The 20,890-nt window shown below is 44.1% G+C and overlaps 1 protein-coding gene across 1 annotated transcript in view; it reads left to right on the top strand.

The window, feature by feature from the left end:
* Positions 1-18,970, top strand: part of acsl3b (acyl-CoA synthetase long chain family member 3b) — a 34,184-nt gene extending 15,214 nt beyond the window's left edge. The window contains exons 7-15 of the mRNA XM_063218587.1: positions 1,199-1,322; positions 4,905-4,976; positions 5,353-5,492; positions 11,335-11,507; positions 12,193-12,267; positions 13,649-13,840; positions 14,364-14,478; positions 14,723-14,880; positions 17,188-18,970. Of these exons, the coding sequence (XP_063074657.1) occupies positions 1,199-1,322; positions 4,905-4,976; positions 5,353-5,492; positions 11,335-11,507; positions 12,193-12,267; positions 13,649-13,840; positions 14,364-14,478; positions 14,723-14,880; positions 17,188-17,345 (1,207 nt within the window). The 3' untranslated portion in view covers positions 17,346-18,970. The remainder of the gene's footprint in view (positions 1-1,198; positions 1,323-4,904; positions 4,977-5,352; positions 5,493-11,334; positions 11,508-12,192; positions 12,268-13,648; positions 13,841-14,363; positions 14,479-14,722; positions 14,881-17,187) is intronic.
* The last annotated feature ends 1,920 nt before the right edge of the window (positions 18,971-20,890 follow it).

Genomic DNA, 20,890 nt, shown 5'->3' with positions numbered 1-20,890 from the left:
TCTCTCTCTCTCTCTCTCTCTCTCTCTCTCTCTCTCTCTCTCTCTCTCTCTCTCTCTCTCTCTCTCTCTCTCTCTCTCTCTCTCTCTCTCTCTCTCTCTCTCTCTCTCTCTCTCTCTCCCTATTGATTGTAATGCACTCTCATATTATATTTATGTAATGCATAGGCCAGTGGATGGGATGTGGCAGCATGAATACACATTTAATGATGATGAGCCCTGGGCTCCCCTGCCCGCCTCCTCAATGAATGAACCCATTCACTAGGTCAAATGCAGGCACTGTGGTGTAGTGTGATGGAAGGTAACACTAGAGGGGATTGCTCTGTGTGTGATGTGTGTCAGGTGTTTCTTTTTTACTCAGGCAAAGAGAATGACACCTACACATGGTGATGTAGTGCGTAACACTAGAGTGGTTCAGTTGTGTGCGTTTCACGGATGGAAATAAGCACCCATCCACTTGCCAATGACGTGTGAATTTGGCCTTTGGCAGGTGAAATATGTCAACCCACCCGTCACCTTGACGGGTGAAATTTTTCTACAAGCGCCCGGGTTAATGCTGAATTATATGCAGCATCCAACATCAAAGGTTTAAGCAAATTGGTAATGAGAAGAGTTATTGGCATCACAATAACTGAATTCATGACCTCTGAAAAAAAGTATTGGTCAGAAAACGATCTTACTTGGCATTACAATGTTTGGAACGGTTGAATATGAACTGGTGAAAATGGTGACTAGTAAAAATTGTGAGTGACTTTAGAATGTACCAGCCACAGTGACTGGTGGGGAACATTTTTAAGTTCCACCCCTGGTGTGTTTGTGTAATATTTGTTTTACTCAGGTAATGAGGATGACGCCTACCTGTGATGAGCCCGTTTCTCAAAAGCACCGTTGCTGACCAGTTAGCAACTTACTAGGTTTCCAATGTGAAATTGCATTGCAGCCAAGTAAGTTTGTAACTTTGTTAGCAACGATGTTGGCAAGAAACGCACCCCTGTTCAACCTGTGTGATAGCGTGATGTGTTTTTACTCAGGCAGTTAGAGTGACGCCTACAAGACGATGTGGTGTATAACACTAAAATGGTTATTGTGTGATTTTAGGCAGGCAAGGCAGGCAGTGAGCATGACACCTGCACATGGTGATGTAGTATGTAACCCTAGAGTGGTTGTGTGTGATTGTGCAATGTGTTTTTTGCTCGGGCAGTGAGAATGACACCTATATCGGGTACCTGCCCCTGGCCCATGTGCTGGAGCTGAGTGCAGAGCTGGTGTGCGTCTCTCACGGCTGCCGCATCGGATACTCCTCTCCACAGACGCTGGCGGACCAGGTGAGAGACTTGTACACACACACCAACACACACAAACTCGCTTACATATGTACACACACACACACACACACACACACACACATACACACACACATACACATACACATACACATACACATACACATACACATACACATACACATACACATACACATACACATACACATACACACACATACACCTACAACATTGAATGGTTGGCTGACCTGTATAAATGAACCCTGAAACATACACAGAAATGAATTAATTTACTTGCAAAAAATGCACTTGCACGCACGCTGTACTATGCTATGCTATGCTATGCTATGGTTAGCACCTGGCAGACGGTGTTTATTGGATGGAGAGGTTGGGGGGAGTGTTTGGGTGAATGAGAGCTGTGTATTTGTACATGTTAGTTAGCAGTGAGTTAGTGTGCGTAGTGCTTTGTGGATGGGAATGTTGCAGTGTGAGTGAGTGAATGAGAGCTGTGTCTGTGCATGTGCATGTGTGGTGGCTGTAATCTCTAATCTCCCTGATGGAGAGGGTCGATATGCCAGACCTGCCCATCATGCCTCAGCTCAGCTCAGCACCGCTGCTGCCCCTTGCGCTCAACTAAGGTTGCCAGATGTAGCTGACTCTTTCCAGCCCAACAAATGCTCAAATGCGGCCAGAAGGTGCTTAAGCCTGTCTAATGTAAATTGGTGCTTAGGCAGTCTCTTTGGCTTGTGTGGTTATATGACATCCATAGAAACCCACCCAAGACGTTCTTTAACTGCAGATTATGCGGGAGAAAAAAGGCCCAGTTGCGCAGGAACTCCTCTAATCTGGCAACCATGCACTCTTCTCCTGCTGCTCTCTCCTGTTCGTTCGTGTCTTCTGATTGGTTGCCTTCGGGCAGCGATGGGTGATGAGGTATCAGTAGCATTCAGGTCTAGAGAGGTCTTGTCTAGTGCTGGACGACCTCCACTCAGTAGTGTGTGTTGTGTTTTTACATTTCTATACTATATTGCGTCAGGGTAGTTTCCAAACCTCTTCAGATCAGTGTCAGAATAAGAATCAACTATAGTGATCAAGTTCACTTACATGTACGTACAAGCAATCTGTAAAAGTTCAGATTGCACTTCTAGAAACGTTAGCAATCAGTCAGCGGTCAGAGATTACATTGGACTTGTCCGACCGTTGAGTTTTAGTGTACACTAAATGTGGTTTTGGGACCTTAACTCTTCAGCTTATCCATTGACTTCAAAGTGCTGCTTACCCACCCCATTGAATCACTTACCACTCACTCACTCATATTTAACAGCTGTCTATGTTATGGCCTAATGACGACAGGACTTGATCCTGGGATTGGAGGGTCAAAAGGTCTTTGAAACAGCAGGAAATATGTGAGCGGCGGCGTAATGAATAACACAGCCCAGCTATCCACAGCTGAGGCACCCTTGAGTAGAGCAGGGCATACAGCCAGGGGTACGGCTGCCACCAGGAAAGCCGACAAGGGGAGGTGGGGCAAAGGGGCAAGTTGGCCCAGGCCAGAGAGACAAGAGGGGTGGGGGGTTGCAGAATTGGGTTGTCATTGCATTGCATAACAATGTGTGTATTGGCCATGGGGAACTTTCAGATGACTTTGTCCCGGGCCTGACCAATGCTGTCAGTGGCCCTGCCTGCTGCCCCTAATTCACTCTTGACAAGGGTGCCAGCAAAATGCCATGCAGAGTAGTGTCGTGTAGTGTAATGGATAGAAAGCTAAGAGCTGCAGTAAGAGCATTTTACGGTCAGGGCAGTCCAGTGTAGGGCAGTCCAGTGTAGGGCATTCCAGTCATGGGTAAGCGGTTAGGGCGTCAGACTTGTAGCCCAAAGGTTGCCGGTTCGATTCTCGACCTGCCAGGTTGGTTGGGGTAGTAGTTAAACAGTGTTTAGTTAAATAAAATCTCCCCCTTCCTCCTCCATGAGTTAGGTGCTCTGAGCATGGTACTGTCACTGCACTGCTCCCTTGGGGCGCCATGGGAGGCTGCTCCCTTGCATGGGTGAGGCATGCATAAATGCAATTTTGTTGTGTGAAATGAGCACTGTATGCTGTGGAGTGCTGTGTCATAATGACAATGGGAGTTGGAGTTTCCCAGTCGGGCTTTTCACTGCACATTTTTGTGGCTACGACTGACAGGCTAGGGAGACTGATGGGCTGATAGCGATCCGGTTTAGTACCTTGCCCATGGTCCAGTTGGTGCAGTCCAGTACTTTAACTTCAGAGTTAAGATAGGGGGAGATTTATGGGGAAGAAGGACCCTTTGTACCCTATGTACGCTTAGCTTGACTTTGATGTTTGTCCACATCATGCGCCCTCTGAAAGATGGTCATTTAGCCAAGCAACGGAGAAGATATGTGCAAAGCACACTATTTTATGAAAGTTTACATGGGAATGCCCAAAAATGGCTGAACGGTTTCTGGAACCGTAAATGTTGCAAAGTGCTGTGTGAGTATGTTCGTGTTCGTGCGCCAGGGATGGAAATAAGCACCCATCCACCTGCCAATGACTGGTGAAATTTTTCTCTTCGACTAGAACCATTACATGAGCTACAGGCGTCCGGGTTAATGCTTAATTATACGCAGCATCCAACATCAATGGTTTAAGCAAATTGGTAATGAAAAGAATGATTGGCATCACAATAAATGAATTTATGACATCTGAAACAAAAGTATTGATCAGAAATGATCTTACTTGGCATTATAATGTTTGGAATGGTTGAATATGAACTGGTAAAAATGGTGACTGGTAAAAATTGTGTGTGACTGATAGATTTTAGAATCTACCTGCCACAGTGACTGGTGGGATTTGTTACCCCTGGTGTGCGTGCGTGCGTGCGTGCGTGCGTGCGTGCGTGCGTGCGTGCGTGTGTGTGTGTGTGTGTGTGCTCTGTAATCTCAGGTTAGTCTGGTGTCAGGGCATAGGGTCTGGACCCCATGGCCCTGGTTTTAGCCCTGGCGCCCTATCTGACTGTAATGGCTGTTGAATGCCTGCTGTGAAGGCCACGTTTGCCACACATGTTTATCATCATCACATACTTCAGAGAGATAAGGGCTGTTGTAATGGCTAGGCAGATGACTGTGGAGGTTGTGACCCGCTTGGCTGAAAGATATCAGGCATGTTTTTGTGCCTGAAACGAGGCATGAGGCAGTTGGCTACATTTACCATTTGTTAGTAAGTAGTCATAATACGTGTACATTTCCAAAGTTGTTGTAGGCATAGTAATTTGCTGCTTTCTGCCCTGTTTGCTGTGTTCAAAGCAGACACACCTTGTATCACAGTTTTCATGACCCGGGGTGGGTTGTATACTGCAATGTTCCCATGTGTCACTCGATGCTAATTTTAGATTTCAGTTTGTTCAGATCCTGTCTTCCCTTTCTGTTTCTAAAACAGCTTTCCTGGATTCAGCTGTCAAGGGAATCATCTATAAAATGTCTTAAAATGTATGATTTCTGCCGTTTATATTCATATCTCTCCCCCCTCCCTCTATTTCTCTCCCCCCTCCCTCTCTGTTTCTCCTGTCCTCTCCTCTCCTCTCCTCTCCTCTCCTCTCCTCTCCTCCTCTCCTCTCCTCTCTCCAGTCCACAAAGATAAAGAAGGGCAGTAAGGGAGACACCAGTGTTCTGAAGCCCACCCTGATGGCTGCTGTACCGGTAAGAAGCATGCACATCCATCCATCCATCCATCCATCCATCCATCCATCCATCCATCCATCCATCCATCCATCCATCCATCCATCCATCCATCCATCCATCCATCCATCCATCCATCCATCCATCCATCCATCCATCCATCCATCCATCCATCCATCCATCCACTACTGTTCATTACCTGTCTCTGTTAGCATCTGCTGTCATAGATGCAGTGAGGTGTACACACTTCCCATTTTTCTTCTCTCTACTTTCCAACGTTATGTCTTCCATACCCTTCTTTTCTAAAATTGTCTTCCTCTCCTCTTCCTCTCCTTAACCCTTCCTCTCATCTTCCTCTCCTCTTCCTCTCCTCTCCTCTCCTCTCCTCATCCTGCAGGAGATCATGGACCGCATCTATAAGAACGTGATGACAAAGGTGGAGGAGATGAGCAGTGTGCAGCGCACGCTCTTCGTGCTGGCCTACAACTACAAGATGGAGCAGATCTCCAAGGGCTACGGGACGCCGCTCTGTGACCGGTACGACCAATCACTTCGCCTCTCCTCTGAGCTTTCCACCAATGAGTGACCTGTCTTCTGAGCTTATGGCCAATACCTGCATCTCTTTTCAGCTAACTACTACCAATGGCTGGTTTTAGAGCTCACAACCTATGACCAATGAATGACATTTGATTCTGTAAATATATGTGAATTGGTACCGCAGGACCACTGACTGCCTTCTATCATCGCCCCTCTTGCAAGCTTATAACCAATGGCCTCATCTCTTTTCAACTAACTATCAATGACTTTTCTTTACTCATATCCCACGGCGGCCTTTCTTGTGTGCTTACAACCAATGGCAGCTTCTCTTTTGAGCTTAAGCCCAACAGTTCTATAAATATGTGTTTATGGGTACAACCTCTGCTTCCAAGGGGTTGGTGTTAGGGTGGTGACTTAATGTATCGATCTGTATGTTTTCATCGAGGGCTTTATGGATCTCTGTGTTTGCAATATCTGGGAAATGAACAGGCGACATTTAAATCACACAGAATGTTTTATGGATCAATTACATTCATAATGTCAAGTTTTTATTACATGCAATGTGACTTAACACATCAATATAAATAAATATTATTCATATTCAATTCATATAACCACACATTTTATACAGACGGCTGGCATCCATCCAATTTCTTGTGACATACTATTTATCACAGCGCGCTCACTTGCTGCACCGCACTGGACCATCAGAGTAAGGGGCTATTACCAGGGCCGGATTAAGATTGACTGGGGCCCCTAGGCTAAAGGTTGCTGTGGGCCCCCCTGGAGGGCAAATTTCGTCTCAAATGTACATAGACAGTGTCACAATTTCGATCTAGGAATTAAGGATAACATGTCTACTAACTATGCTCAACATGACAGATGAATATTTCCACATTGCATCTTCTTGTTACAATTCTTCTATTTCTCACTTTTGGCCAATCAGGGGCCCCCTTGACAGGTGGGGGGCCCTAGGCTGCAGCCCTATCTGGCCTGTGCATTAATCTGGCCCTGGCTATGCCTCATAACAACAGCAGCCTGTCACGTCACAACACACAATGCAAGCAGTGCCTACGTTGCCAGATGAGACTGAGGATTTCCATCCCAAAAAATGCTGAAAACCTTGCCTTGCCCTTGCCCGACCTGTAGTTCCACGCAGCTTCGTGAGCTCCACTGCTGCGTGAACTCCACTACTCCGTGTGTGTTGGAGCTCCGCCAGGGGGCTCCAGAGCTACTAACGCACAGAGGTGTGTTGGTCAGAACCAGGCTACTGAAAACCTGCCTGGAAGCACTAAATCCTGCCCAATTTAACTAAATTCTATGGATTTCTATGGTCATAAATCTGCAGAAAAACCTGCTCAAATGCTCTTTTTAACCGATTTACCCGCAGACGGCCACCCTAAGCAGTCAATTTGGCAGGGAAAAAGCCCAATCTGGCAACACTGCCAGTGCCGCGCTCGGCACCGGTTTATGAGTGCCCGCACACTGACCTGCACAGAATGGGGAAATGGCTCCTTGGAAGAATACTGGCTTTATTGTCCTGTTGCTAACGTCACATGCACATTTTACAGCTTGTGTCTGTGTTTATACAGGCTTTTTATTTGTTTGTGTGAGATGGTGACTGTTGTTTCCGTGCAAGCTTGTTTGACCCACATACAGTATGATCAGTGTAAAGGGAAGATTCTTGGAGGGGTGTGCGTATGTGCGTGCGTATGCGTGCATGCGTGCACGTACATTAGGATCCTTGTTTTGTGTCATTTTGTGCTGGACAAATGTGATTGTTTTGTCTCAGGTTCTGTCGTGCTGTATGACTATTTTGTGTTCTTTATTTATGTGGTTTTTAGGTTGGTGCTTCAAGATGATTCTCTGTCTCTGTCTATCTCTCTCTGTCTCTCTCTCTGTCGTTCTCTGTCACTCTCTGTCGCTCTCTCTCTCTCTCTCTCTCTGTCTCTCTCTCTCTGTGTCTCTCTCTTTCTCTCTCGCTCTCTCGCTCTCTCGCTCTCTCTCTTTCTTTCTGCCCCCTGTTCACCAGCTAAGTGTGTTGCATACAGTGATAAGAAAAAAAGATACAAAATAACAGTGCAGCTCAGCGAGTAGTTCTGAAAGACTTGCTAATGCTTGGTTGTTTGTTTACTTGTTTCTTGTTGTTTGAATCCTCTCAGTGCTGCTGTCAGAGACGAAACACTGTGTTGGTTTCTCTCCCACCCCCTTTCTCACACTCCAGCTGTCATGTGTGCTGCTCAGCACCGTGAAGAAAAACTCTCTTCTCTCCACTACCAGGCTTAAAAACGTGGAAATACTTCATGATGGCTGTTCCCTTCCCATGGAGTTTGGCTCCACTTGTGGTTATTTATTTTGTTGTCTTGTTCTCGTCACCGCTGGGGTTGTTGTTGTTGTTCCGCTCCAATGGCGCGTTCCTCCTGTAGCATTTCACGGAAAGCGGGATGATGACAAATAATCAGCCTGTGGTTCTCAACCTTGAATTAACACTGGTCCTCATCATAAGCCTACCAACGCCCCCTTGACCTCATCATAAAGCCTGTCAAAGCTCCCCTTTAGTATTAAAAAAAATAAAATGGATTAATGCACCCCAATGGCAACTAAGCACTGCCCCCTCTCAGTTGTATTCTTCTCAACGCCCCCCTAGAGCTCCCCAGTGCCCCCTGGGGGGGAGTGTAGAGCCCCTGCTGACAAACAATCGGTTGAGTTGATGAACTAACCAGGGTGTCATGGAGGGCTTGCAGCTGCCGCTGACTGACGGGGCGAACAAACCGCCCATGACCAGATTAAGCGGCAGCCTGTGCACCAAGAGTGATGCGAGCATTAATAGCGACATGGCATGTCCGGTAAAAGCAGACTGCAAGCATTCCAAAATTCCTATTTTGTGTGGCAGCTGTCGCCGAACCGCACCATAGCTCATTTGCATAATATTCGCTGAAGCCCAACTACAAACTGTCGCTCAAGTCGCCCAAATTGACTCAATACGAAGCGACTCGATACGAAGTCAATGACTTCCGTCGCTGGAATTGCACAAGTCACGTCTGGTCTATTGGTGCCATAACACTAGCAGGCACTAGCTCATATCTCTCCATTCATTGATAGCTGTATCTGCCTACCGTCTTGGCACTGGCACTTTGTTTCATTGTTATCAATCTGTCGTGGGAATCACAGCAAGGCTTTTGGCTGCCAGCCTCTGACTTCTAGACTAGCTGGGACTTGCAAGCCATTGATCTTGAATCACTTCATCTTCATCTCTTCATCATTTTGGTGCAAAAATTGCATGACTCTTGTTCTGTTTCGTAAGCAAAAACCTTTTGATAATGATCACTACTCTGCAGCCAGCGGTCGGTGGGGATACTGCCAGAGGCGAGGAAGAGGAGGAGGAGGAGGAGGAGGAGAGCAGGGTGTGCTGCCGGTGCTGCCTTAGGCCAATGGCAACTTTGGCTGTCAGACAGGCTAAGATGCTCAGTTCAGCTCAGCTGAAGCCACCTGTGTAAGAGTAGGAGGAGGAGGAGGAGGAGGAGTAGTCTCGCAGCAGTAATAATAGCAGTACTATTACTATTAGTAGTAGTATTAGTAGTAGTGTAATGAATAGGACTAGTTGTAGCAGTACCATCAGTAGTCGTCGATGAAGGTACTCGTTATAGGAGCAGTAGCAACAATGCTGTAGGTTCTTTTAACCATTTCTGGTAATAATAATAATAATAATAATAATAATAATAATAATAATAATAATAATAATAATAACTTGGTTTTTTATAGCGCCTTTCAAGGAACCCAAGGCCGCTTTGGTAGTTAGGAGTAGCAGGAGTAGCTGCACTATTATGGGTATTAGAACTAGGATTCGTGGAAACGGCAGCAGGTGTATGTGTTGTCATCTTCAATAGTGTTTGTGCTGTGTTTGTGTTGTGGTGCTGTGGTGTTGTGGTGTTGCCATGGTCGTAGCTGGTGGTCTTGCTCCTGGGAACAGTACATTCTGTTCTTATACACTCTGTAGAATCCCCCTAGCTGCCTGCTCTTGTGTTCAACAAAAAAGACAACGGATTCTTAGTTAGTTAGCTGTGGAGGTCCCGTGAGAATATATATACAATTATTTTAATGAATTTCCTTAACATAATTATAATACATACAGTCCCAAGAAAAAGTTTGTACACCCTTTGAAATTTCTTACATTTCTGTCAAAATTGGTCATAAAGCATGATCTGATCTTCCCGGAAATCACAAGAAGGAACAACCAGAGTCTGCTTTAACTAATTCAACCCAAGCATTTACAAGTTTACTTATTTTCATTGGCCATAAGATGTAAACATTCACAGGACAGAAAGGCATAAGTAAGTACACCCTTGCATTCAATAGGTTTTAACCCTAAGTTTGTCGCAATAACCTCAACCAGATGTTTCCTGTAGTTGCAGATCAGATTAACAAAACAATCTGGATGTATCTTGACTCCCTCTTCTTTAGAAAACTGCCCTTCTGCAGCAAGGTTTCTGGGATATCTGGAGTGAATAGCTTTCTTGACTTCATGCCATATCATCTCAAATGTTTTTTGTCAGAGCTTTGACTGGGCTATTCCAGAATGTGTATTTCATTGTTATGAAGCAATTCAAAAGTCAATTGCCTCTAAAATATGGGTTGTTGTCCCATTTCAGCACCCATCCTCTTGTGTGCCTCAACTGTGTGACAGACTACCTCACATTTTTTCTGTAAAATATCTCAATGAACTTCTGAGTTCATTGTTCCACTATTAATAGCAAACTGACAAGGGCCTGAGGAACCAAGGTTGCGACATATAATGATTCTCCCGCCACCATACTCAAAGGTGGAGATGATGTTTTGGTGAAGGTGTGGTTCTCCAGTTCTCCTCCAAACATGATACTATGTGTTCCCCTGAAAAATTCAACTTTGGTTTCAACGTTGGTCTACAGAATATTTTGCAGTAATTTTATGAAGCATATAAATGCTTTTTCGCAAACCTCAAAGGTGCAGCAATATTTTTTTGGACAGAAACCCCATTAATTTTAGATTGGCAGAATGAACCCCATTTTTAGTTATTCTTGGTTACATCTCCACTTCTGAGTATGGTGGCGGGAGCATCATTATATGCGGCTACCTTGCTGCCTCAGGCCTTTGAAAGTTTGCTATTATCAGTGGAGCAATGAACTCAAGTTTATTGTGATATTTTACAGAAAAAACGTGAGGAAGTCTGTCACACAGTTGAAGCACATAAGAGGATAGGTGCTGAAATGTGACAACAACCCATACTTTAGAAGCAAATCTAAATTAGAATGCCTTCATAACAATGAAATACACATTCTGGAATAGTCCAGTCAAAGCCCTGACTAAAAATAATTGAGATTATATGGCATGAAGTCAATAAAGCTATGCACTCCAGACATCCCAGAAACCTTGCTGACGAGAGGCAGTTCTCTAAAGAAGAGGGAGACAAGATACATCCAAATATTTTTGTTAATCTGATCTGCAACTACAGGACAAGTCTGGTTGAGGATATTGCAACTAACTGAGGGTTAAAACCTATTTAATGCAAGGGTGTACTTACTTATGCCTTGCTGTCCTGTGAATGTTATAGCCTTATGGCCAATAAAAATATGATAACATGTAAATGTTTGTGTGGAATTAGTTAAAGCAGACTCTGATTGTTCCTTCTTGAGATTTCCGGGAAGATCAGACCATGTTTTATGATAAATTTTGACAGAAATGTAAGAAATTTCAAAGGGTGTACAAACTTTTTCTTGGGACTGTAGCTCTCAAAAACACCTGCTGTTGTTTTTGGAACATGCTAATATAATTCTGTGTGTGTGTGTGTGTATGTGTGTATGTGCAGGCTGGTGTTTAACAAGGTGCGTTCTCTGCTGGGCGGGAACACGCGGCTGCTCCTGTCGGGCGGCGCGCCTCTCTCTGCCGCTACGCAGCGCTTCATGAACATCTGCTTCTGCTGCCCCGTGGGGCAGGGTTACGGCCTCACAGAGACCTGCGGGGCCGGCACCATCAGCGAGAGTAAGCGCACATAAACATTACATATACATATACATGTACACATACACATACACACATAAACACCATCAGCGAGAGTAAGCGCACATAAACATTACACATGTACATATACACATGCATATATACTTACATTTATACATATACACGTAAGCGTCTACATTTACGCCATTACATCAGCGATAGTAAGGATACATGAACATGTACACAAGTGCATACAGCCTTCTAGAAGCGCACACACACTCACACACTCACACTTGCATTCACACTCAGTCACACTCACTAAGATGCAGTGTGAAGCGGCTCTACAGACGTGGCCAACATAAGCAATGCTGCAGCACCCACTATTCTGTAGACATTAGCAGGCAGGCAGCATGCACCCGCGCACACGCACACATGCAAGACACGCACACACACAGACATGCATACACGCAGACATGCACATGCATAGAGAAAGATGCAGACAAACAGTCTGGTTTTGTTGTCTGTACAAAATCACAGCGTGTTCTTTTCTTTTCACTCTCTGGCGCGCTCTCACTCAGACACTCTCTCACACACACGCACACACACACAGAATTCATACTGATTCAGAGAGACCATTCAATGTGCTGAATCAGAATATTCCAGTGCGTATCCCAGTGAATACTAATAAAGGCTTTTTCTTTGCGTGCGCGTGTGCGTGTGTTTACAGTGTGGGACTACAGCACAGGAAGGGTGGGCGCGCCGCTGGTCTGCTCCGAGATCAAACTGAAAGACTGGGAAGAGGGTGAGTAGAGAACATCAGGCCGTAGCGCCGCTAATCTCTCTGTGGCAAAGGTCAACATTTCTCTCTCTTTCTTCTGCTTTCTGTCTCTTTTTTTCTGTCTGCCTTGCCGTCTTTGTGTAACTTTAATAATGTAAGTCGAGAGGTCAGGTCTTTTCATCCAGCTTTCTTTGTTTGATATTTTTAAAGTGTAAAGACACATATTCTGGGTCACTGATGAGGTCAGAGAAACGACTGCAGGACTGGAGTCCATCTTACTATGACTCAACACCAAAGGTTTTGCTTTTTAACGCTTTTGTACTTGGCGTGTATGCGTCATAGAGTTAAGATTCTAGTGGTGTCAACAATAATCGATTCGGCAATGCAATGCGAGGCATGGACGATTCAATTCAATGCGGCAAGTTCCAGAATAGATGCAGCAATTTTTAAAGTTTCAATTACTTCCGTGGATATTTCAGTAAATAAAAGCACTTCAAAGCATTGAAAACTGATAGACTAATACAGAAAACGGCCAATAAAATGTTGCTCAGTATCTAACTACTGGTATTGCATCATCATGGCTGATGAAACATTTGCTTTGCATCAGTAGAAATGTAATGCATTGCAATGCATCGTAGAATTGGATTGAGTTGAATCGAATCGCTACCTTCCAAATTGGAATCGAATCGAATCGTGAGGGCAGTGCCAATGCACACCACTATTAGATTCAGATTCACAGTTAGAACATTTTTATTTGTACCAAAAGGTAGATTTCAAATGCAGTCAAGTGAACTGTACTCAGAAAAAACATGTAAAACATTTAGGACACATGATGTATAATCATGTCACATTGAACATTAGACCTTACCAAAAGTAGTACATCCTATTCAATGACATGGTTGTCATTTAATTTGTATTGAGCATTAGACAGTACTAAAAGTAATTCATCCTATTGAATGGCATGGCTGTCTCTGTCCATCCTTTGAATTTGACACCAACACAACTCTCACACCTTTCACCTACTTGTCCAGCACTTTGGTCAGCTCGCCTCCGTTGTATTTAAACCCATTAATGCTTCTGCAAAAAATGGCTGCTAAATGCCTAAGCCCTTTTTGGGAAAAAGTGCCCTCAGCTTTTAAATGCAATTTATTTCGTGTTTTTATGTGTTCGAAGGCTGAGATATTTAGGTTTTAATAGGCTAAGACCTCCATCTTGCATTAGACAGTGTTCATTCAGCTCTAACATACCAAAATTGCTTTATAAAAAAATCTCTGATCTCATGAGCCTGACTGCTGTGTCCATACAACTTCAGGCGCCAGAGTCAATGTTGCGCGACGCAGCATCCAGTATCAATAGGTTAAGGTGCTTTATAAATAAACTTGACTTGACTTGACTTGTCTCCCAGGTGGCTACTACAGCACGGATAAGCCCCACCCCAGAGGGGAAATTCTGATTGGAGGACCCAACGTCACCATGGGTTACTACAAGAACGAGAGGAAGAACCTGGAGGACTTCTTCACGGACCAGAGCGGCCAGCGCTGGTTCTGCACGGGCGACATCGGAGAGTTCCACGCCGACGGATGCCTCAAGATCATTGGTGAGCAGGAGAGCTGCAGTGTTGGGAGCAGACTAGAATAATAATCATGGGGATCGGGAACCTACACTTGGATAATCTATAAATTGAGGATGCAGGATGGAATGTTGTGGATTGTTGGCCGATTGTTGGATGTTGTGTTGCGGCCCTACTAGGCTCTTTCCCAGTGCCTGAAATTATACAGTTAGTAGCTTTCTTTTGTTGGTTAGATAAAGACTAATATAGAATCATGACTGTGTACTGCATCTCAGTGCCGCTTGAAGTTCTTAGTTTAGTTTAGTTTATTTAGTTTAGTTCAACAGGGACCATGCACAATACACATTGATTACAGAAGTAAAAAGATGGCTTGTGCCAGATTATAGCTATATAGCTAATTTTGAAGTTCTTGCTTACATTGTGTGTGTGTGTGTGCTTGTGTGTGTGTGTGTGTGTGTGTGTGTGTGTGTGTGTGTGTGCTTGCGTGTGTGTGCTTGCGTGTGTGTGCTTGCGTGTGTGTGCTTGCGTGTGTGTGCTTGCGTGTGTGTAGACCGGAAAAAGGACTTGGTGAAGCTGCAGGCGGGAGAGTACGTATCTCTGGGGAAGGTGGAGGCTGTGCTGAAGAACTGCCCTCTTATAGACAACATTTGTGCCTATGCCAACAGGTGAACACACCCACACACACACACCAGCATGCATTGCATACGCATGCACAGCTATGAACACATCCAGTGTGCCATTTCAGTTCATTAAATGAAAACCTGATCAGTCTTTGCTCTTGAACGCTCTACTGCAATGTTGACTTCAATGTTGAGATACATCTGCCTCTTTTCCTGCTTACTCTTTGCCCCTGTTTCTCTTGCCTGACGTTCTCTCTCTCTCTCTCTGATTGGCCGCTTTCCTCCTCAGTGACCAATCATACGTCATCAGTTTTGTGGTGCCCAATCAGAAGCAGCTGACGGTGCTGGCGACCCAGAGTGGTGTGCGCGGCTCGTGGGAAGAGATGTGCAACAGTCCCGTCATGGAGAAGGAGGTGCTACGGGTCATCACCGAGGCCGCCGTCACAGGTAAACTACACTACCCAGCATGCACTGCACAACACTGCTACGGGTCATCACTGAGGCCGCCGTCACAGGTAAACTACACTACCCAGCATGCACTGCACAACACTGCTACGGGTCATCACTGAGGCCGCCGTCACAGGTAAACTACCCTACCCAGCATGCACTGCACAACACTGCGGCAGATCCCAAGCTCTGTGGCTGACAGACATGTACACCAAAAATGACCAAAAGCAGGTATGGAAGTCATTCTTTCTCCGTGGAGGGTCGGTGAACTGAGCGACCAACAGGGTTCCCACGGCTCATGGAATTTCTGGAATATCGTGGAATTTCATAAAAGATTTTCTAGTCATGGAAAGTCATGGAATTTCATAATTTTGCATGGAATTTTGTTGGGTTGGGTAAAAGCAAAAACTTATGTTTGGTGTATAACAGTGTTTCTTACTGGTTATACTACAATGCTTTGCAAGAGACGGTTTGATTTCATGCTGTAATATGCAACATTCTAGAATGCATTGAACCCACTGAAGTCTGGCGATGGGTAGGTGTCGGCTCTATGGGTGAATATAATCTGAATTTTTCACACTTTAAAAAACTTTTTAACATCATTTCTTTTTACCGAAGTGGTCATGGAAATTCCGTTTTTGGGGTCTGGAAAGTTATGGAAAATCATGGAATTTTATTTCTGAATTGTGGGAACCCTGGACAAAGCAAATTTCAGGACTTAAAAGTCAGTTAATATTATGGAAAGGGCTGTGATGAAAAGATATTGGAATTGGAATGTTCATATCTCGGAATGTCCAAGGTTGACAATGTGCACTTCTCTTCTGGGGTCTCTTGCTCACTGGGTGAATTTCAGGACTTAAGTCAGTTAATATCACATTAAAGAGCCGTTATGTGGTAACATTGGCACCTGCCAACCGGCCAAATGCTGGTAAAACTTGGCTGTGACTAGTACCAATTTCAGTCTCAGTAGCCACTTTGACAGGTAACCAATTCTTTGGTGTGACATCGCAGTAGTTGCATGAATTGGTTGTATTGAAATGCAAGACTATTACAAAAAAGGACATCAAAACTTGCAGAAAGGCTAAATGGCTAGTGACTGGGGAACACCACTCGCCACAGTGGCCGGTGAGCATATCTTGTTCATATCTTGGAATGGAAGGTGCAACTTCTCTGCAGACCCCAAGCATACTTCAGGGGTCTCTTTGGCTCACTTAATCACTTGGCTTCATATACAGTTGTGCTCATACCATCACTCATACGTAGTGTACCCAGGCAGAATTTATGATATTTTTTTGCAATTTCTCTTGCTTGCTGTCAATATCAAACACGTACCTTGCCTGTGCATGGCATTGTTTAATTCAAAGTGTTTGATTTTCATGTCTGCATTATGCTAGGAGTTTAGCCACAAAAACAAGCCGCATGAGTTGCACTAATCAGGGCAGCAGTGTGTCAGCAGAGGAATGCCTTTTAGGAGTCTATTATTATTCACAAGCTTCAAATAAGTCACAAGCTCCAGGCAAGAAAATAGAGTGGCTGACACTTGGAAGGTTGCAATACATTACACAAATACAGACACATGAACACGGTAATAATACACTTTTAAATCGACCTTTGTGATGTGAAAAACACACAGCAGAACAATAAGAATGAAAAAGTGAAAATCCACGGATAACCCAATATAACACTCTCCTCCAAACCACAATCTGCTTTATACACAGGATGCACACTGCTTTATATGCCTACAGTGAACACTAACATGGCAGTATAGACATACAGTAATAGTAATAAGCCAATAAGTACACATCGATGTAATCAATGTTATCCCCCATGTTAGTTAAGGCCACTGTAGTGACCATGTCCCTATTGGTCTGACTGTCTCTTTCTTTCTTTCTTTCTTTCTTTCTTTCTTTCTTTCTTTCTTTCTTTCTTTCTTTCTTTCTTTCTTTCTTTCTTTCTTTCTCTCTCTCTCTCTCTTTCTCTCTCTCTTTCTCTCTCTCTTTCTCTCTCTCTTTCTCTCTCTCTCTCTCTCTCTCTCTCTCTCTCTCTCTCTCTCTCTCTCTCTCTCTCTCGTCAAGTCTGCTTTTATTGTCAGTTTCTTGACAATAGAAAGGCGCCATATAAATGCAGTCCATTCTTCATATTCACAGGTCATACAAGGCTATTGAAATCACAGACTGACATTTACAGACTGACATTAAAGGCTGAGACAGAACAAGTAACATGATGGACCCATGACAATAAAGTGATGAAGCAATAAATAACAACTGAGTAACGGTGATCCATCCGTCTATCTTGTGTCCCCCTCAGCCAACCTGGAGCGCTTCGAGATCCCCAAGAAGATTCGTCTGAGCGCGGAGCCCTGGACGCCGGAGACGGGCCTGGTGACGGACGCCTTCAAGCTGAAGCGCAAGGAGCTCAAGTCGCACTACCAGGACGACATCGAGCGCATGTACGGCGGCAAGTGACGCCCGCCGGCTGCCCGTAGGGGGCGCCCTTCCCACGCAGCTCCTCCTGCCCACCACCCTGACGTAAGAAGCCACACATGTACCCGTACACACACCAACACACACACATTAACACATAAAGACACATCCACACACATGAATACATAAAAACACTTACACACACATGTTAACACATAAAAACAAATACACACTAACACATAAAAAAACACACACACACTCATACTCATACTCATATGTGTACACAGACACACACACACACACACACACACACACACACACACACACACACACACACACACACACACACACACACGTGTCCCTCCTGCTCCTTACTTCTCGGACTTGGCCAGGGCCAGTGACCACACAGAGGAAGGGGGCGGCAAAAAGGAGTTCCTGGACTGAGAATGCAGTTACTGATATAAGGACCAAGAGACAAAATGAAGAGAGAGTGAGGGATGGATGAAGACGCGATAGAGAGAGAGAGAGAAAGTGAATGAAAGAGTGACAGAGAGAGACGGGACAGATGGACGGACGGACGGACAGAAGATCGCAGAGAGAGTGAAGCTGCATCCGGGTCCTCACACTCCAATCGTCTCCCTAAAGTGGCTTCGAGCGCATTGCTTGTCGCTCTCGCGGACGTCTTTTAGACGACTTTTAGACGTCTGCGCGTCTTACCCCTGACATGATGGGACACACACACATGTCCTTTTGGGCCTCCTACTGTACTTGCTTTCTTTCTCCCTCTCTCTGTCTTATTTTCTTTTTTTACCTTTCTTCTTTAAATTTATTTTGCTTTATGTTTTCTACTTGTTATAAAAAAAAGGGTGGTGGTGTTGTGTCTGCAATAGCCTGTAACCCATTCTGACTCCTGCCTAACTATGCTCTCACACTCCCACTCTGCCTCACCCTGTTGTTTCCTTGTGTGCACGTGTGCATGTGCGTTTGTGTGTGTGTGTGTGTGTGTGTGTGTGTGTGTGTGCGTGCGTGTGTGTGAAGCCCAGAGGTAATGTGAAGGAGACTCATTGCTGCACGACATGAAGGCTTTGTTGCCAGGGCCTGGTGACGGCCCAACTCTGCCTCCTCTCTGCAGCAGATGCAGGGGAAAAATATTCATCTTGATTTCTGTGTTTTGACAGTTATGCTTTTTTTGTTTTTTGTTTGTTTTTTAGAGTGAGTGTTCCTTTATTTGTTTTTTTTTGTCCTGATATGTTGTTTTGTTTATTTACTACTCTGCGATACTGGAAGATATCTGCTTTACCCGTAGTGGCACTTCCTGTTCTTTCTAGGGTGTCAGGTGTTGACCCCTGCAGCCCGACCTGTGGCTACTCTGGGGGGGGCGGAGCCTGTGCTCATAAGGTCAGCTTTGGGCTTTAGTGCTTGCTTGCCCAGGGAAATTGGAGGCCTACGCTTTTGTAAAGAGTGTGCTTAGAAACACTTCAGCTTGTTCCTCCCCTCTTTCATGCTCTCTCTTTATCTCTTTAGTCTGTTATGTGTATGCCCTCCCAGAAACGGATTATGCTTTTCTTTTTGTTTTGTTTCATTTTGCTTCCTTTTTTATTCCACGAGTTACTGTTTACTGACTGTTCAGATAAAGTAATAATACGCTAAGTTGCTGTACAATGACATGTCGCCTCCTGGCTCTTGTATGTTGCATATGAAGGGGTTTTATGTGCCTGGAGGAACAGGGAACTCACTAGGGACAAACGACCATGAGGTTGCCGTGGCAACAGCAGGGGTCTGTACTACAAAGCTGGTTCAGGAGTAAACCAGGTTAAGCTGAGAGGTAAATCATCTAATAGAAGAGCCTGAAGTCCTCATTTTCTAAGGACTCTGGGCTCTTCTATTAGATGATTTACCTCCTCACTTAACCTGGTATACTCCTGAACCAGCCTTGTAGTATAAGCCCAGGTCAGCAGGCTCTGTTGTGCCTGAACTCAGGTGAAAGACGGAGAGCTTTGTGGAGATTACTTAAAACCAACCAGCAGAAAAGCAAGCTCATACCACCCCCACACCACCCCCTTTGCCACCATGTTGTTCAAATGTTCTTATTAAACACTGTGTCGTGTGTGTGTGTGTGTGTGCGTGTGTGTTAAGATATTTGAGACACTAATTGAAGTTCATTATAAGGTGTGTTTGTTTATAGATGGGTGCATAGACCCACTCACCGTAGTTTGTGTGTGTGTGTGTGTGTGTGTGTGTGTGTGTGTGTGTGTGTGTGTGTGTGTGTGTGTCCGTGCGTGCGTGTTGTATGCAGTTGTTGTCACATAAGCCAGATCTTCTCACCCTCCCCGTGTTCTTCAAGAGGGGCCTGCACCCAAAATGGTTACACATATTAGCATATAAAAACATGTAAAAAACTATAAATAAACACTCAGTTTTGCTTTAAACTTTGCTTTAAACATCTTAAAACATCTGTTCGTAACAGAGCCTTTTACAATAGATGTATTTCTGAACATAATGCCATGTACTCTGATACCAGTGACCAATGTATTGCATGGATGTTTGCAAGGGAACAAACTGTTGTAGAATAAAATGATAGACATTGTTTTTGTCAGTACTAGAGATCAGTTCTTAAGGATGACCTGTATGTACAGTACAGAGTGAATTCCCTAGATATGGTTTAACAGCCATGAAGTCAATTCTCTAACAACTATGGCTCGTGTTTGTCTACAAACAGCTACCATCCACAAATACAGAAGTGTAATTTGAATGTGCAATACAAATATAAATATATATATTCCATATATATATATTTACTCTTATACTGAATTGTGTAACAGAAACGCACATGTATCCCCACTACAAGACATGAATGTCTGGAGTGCTTTTGAAAGGAAGAATATGTTACACAATGAAAAGCGGGTGTACGGCACTTCTCTGACTTGATAGTGTAGCCTTTTTATGTCTGTACTGGGGTGTGGAAAGTGGTGTCAAGATGTTTGTGGGCCTCTGTTTTTTTATATTATTGTTTATTATTTAATACTACTATGGTTTATCATTTTGTTTTTGTGCATGGTTTAAATAAAAATGGATATGAAATTGACTACAAAAAGCTGTCAACCAATACCAAAGCTGTGCAGTGTTGGTGATTTTAGAATAGCAAATGATCCGGTTGGTATGTAGGTCTATTGGCAAATTTTTTTTTGGTAGAACTTGTGAGAGAAACATTTTAGTTGGATGTATCACATTTATTAAGTGTCCTATGTGCCAGAGGTTGGGCATAAAATTGGAAAATATTGCACACTAAAGCTTGTTTTACAAGCCTCTTAAAATATATAGTTGTTCCATATCTTCTCTCCATCTCACTGGCTTTGTATATTTTTTTTATTACATTTAATAGATTTAAAGAAATACTTCATATAAAGCTGATATATTGTATATTGATGTAACTCCAGGTGAAACATTAAAAGCGTAGTCTCAACTGATCTGAGGTGCATTTCTTGAAACCATAGTTGCTAACTTACTACGTTAGCTACTTTGTTGGTTGCAGTGCAATTTCCCATTGGCAACTACCCAAGTTGCTAACTGCTAACAACTACACTTTC

Source organism: Engraulis encrasicolus, chromosome 16 (assembly GCF_034702125.1).
Source record: "Engraulis encrasicolus isolate BLACKSEA-1 chromosome 16, IST_EnEncr_1.0, whole genome shotgun sequence".
In the NCBI taxonomy this organism is placed as follows: Eukaryota; Metazoa; Chordata; class Actinopteri; order Clupeiformes; family Engraulidae; genus Engraulis; species Engraulis encrasicolus.
Note: the sequence above shows the minus strand (reverse complement) of the source record. Positions and strands in the feature narration are given on the sequence as shown.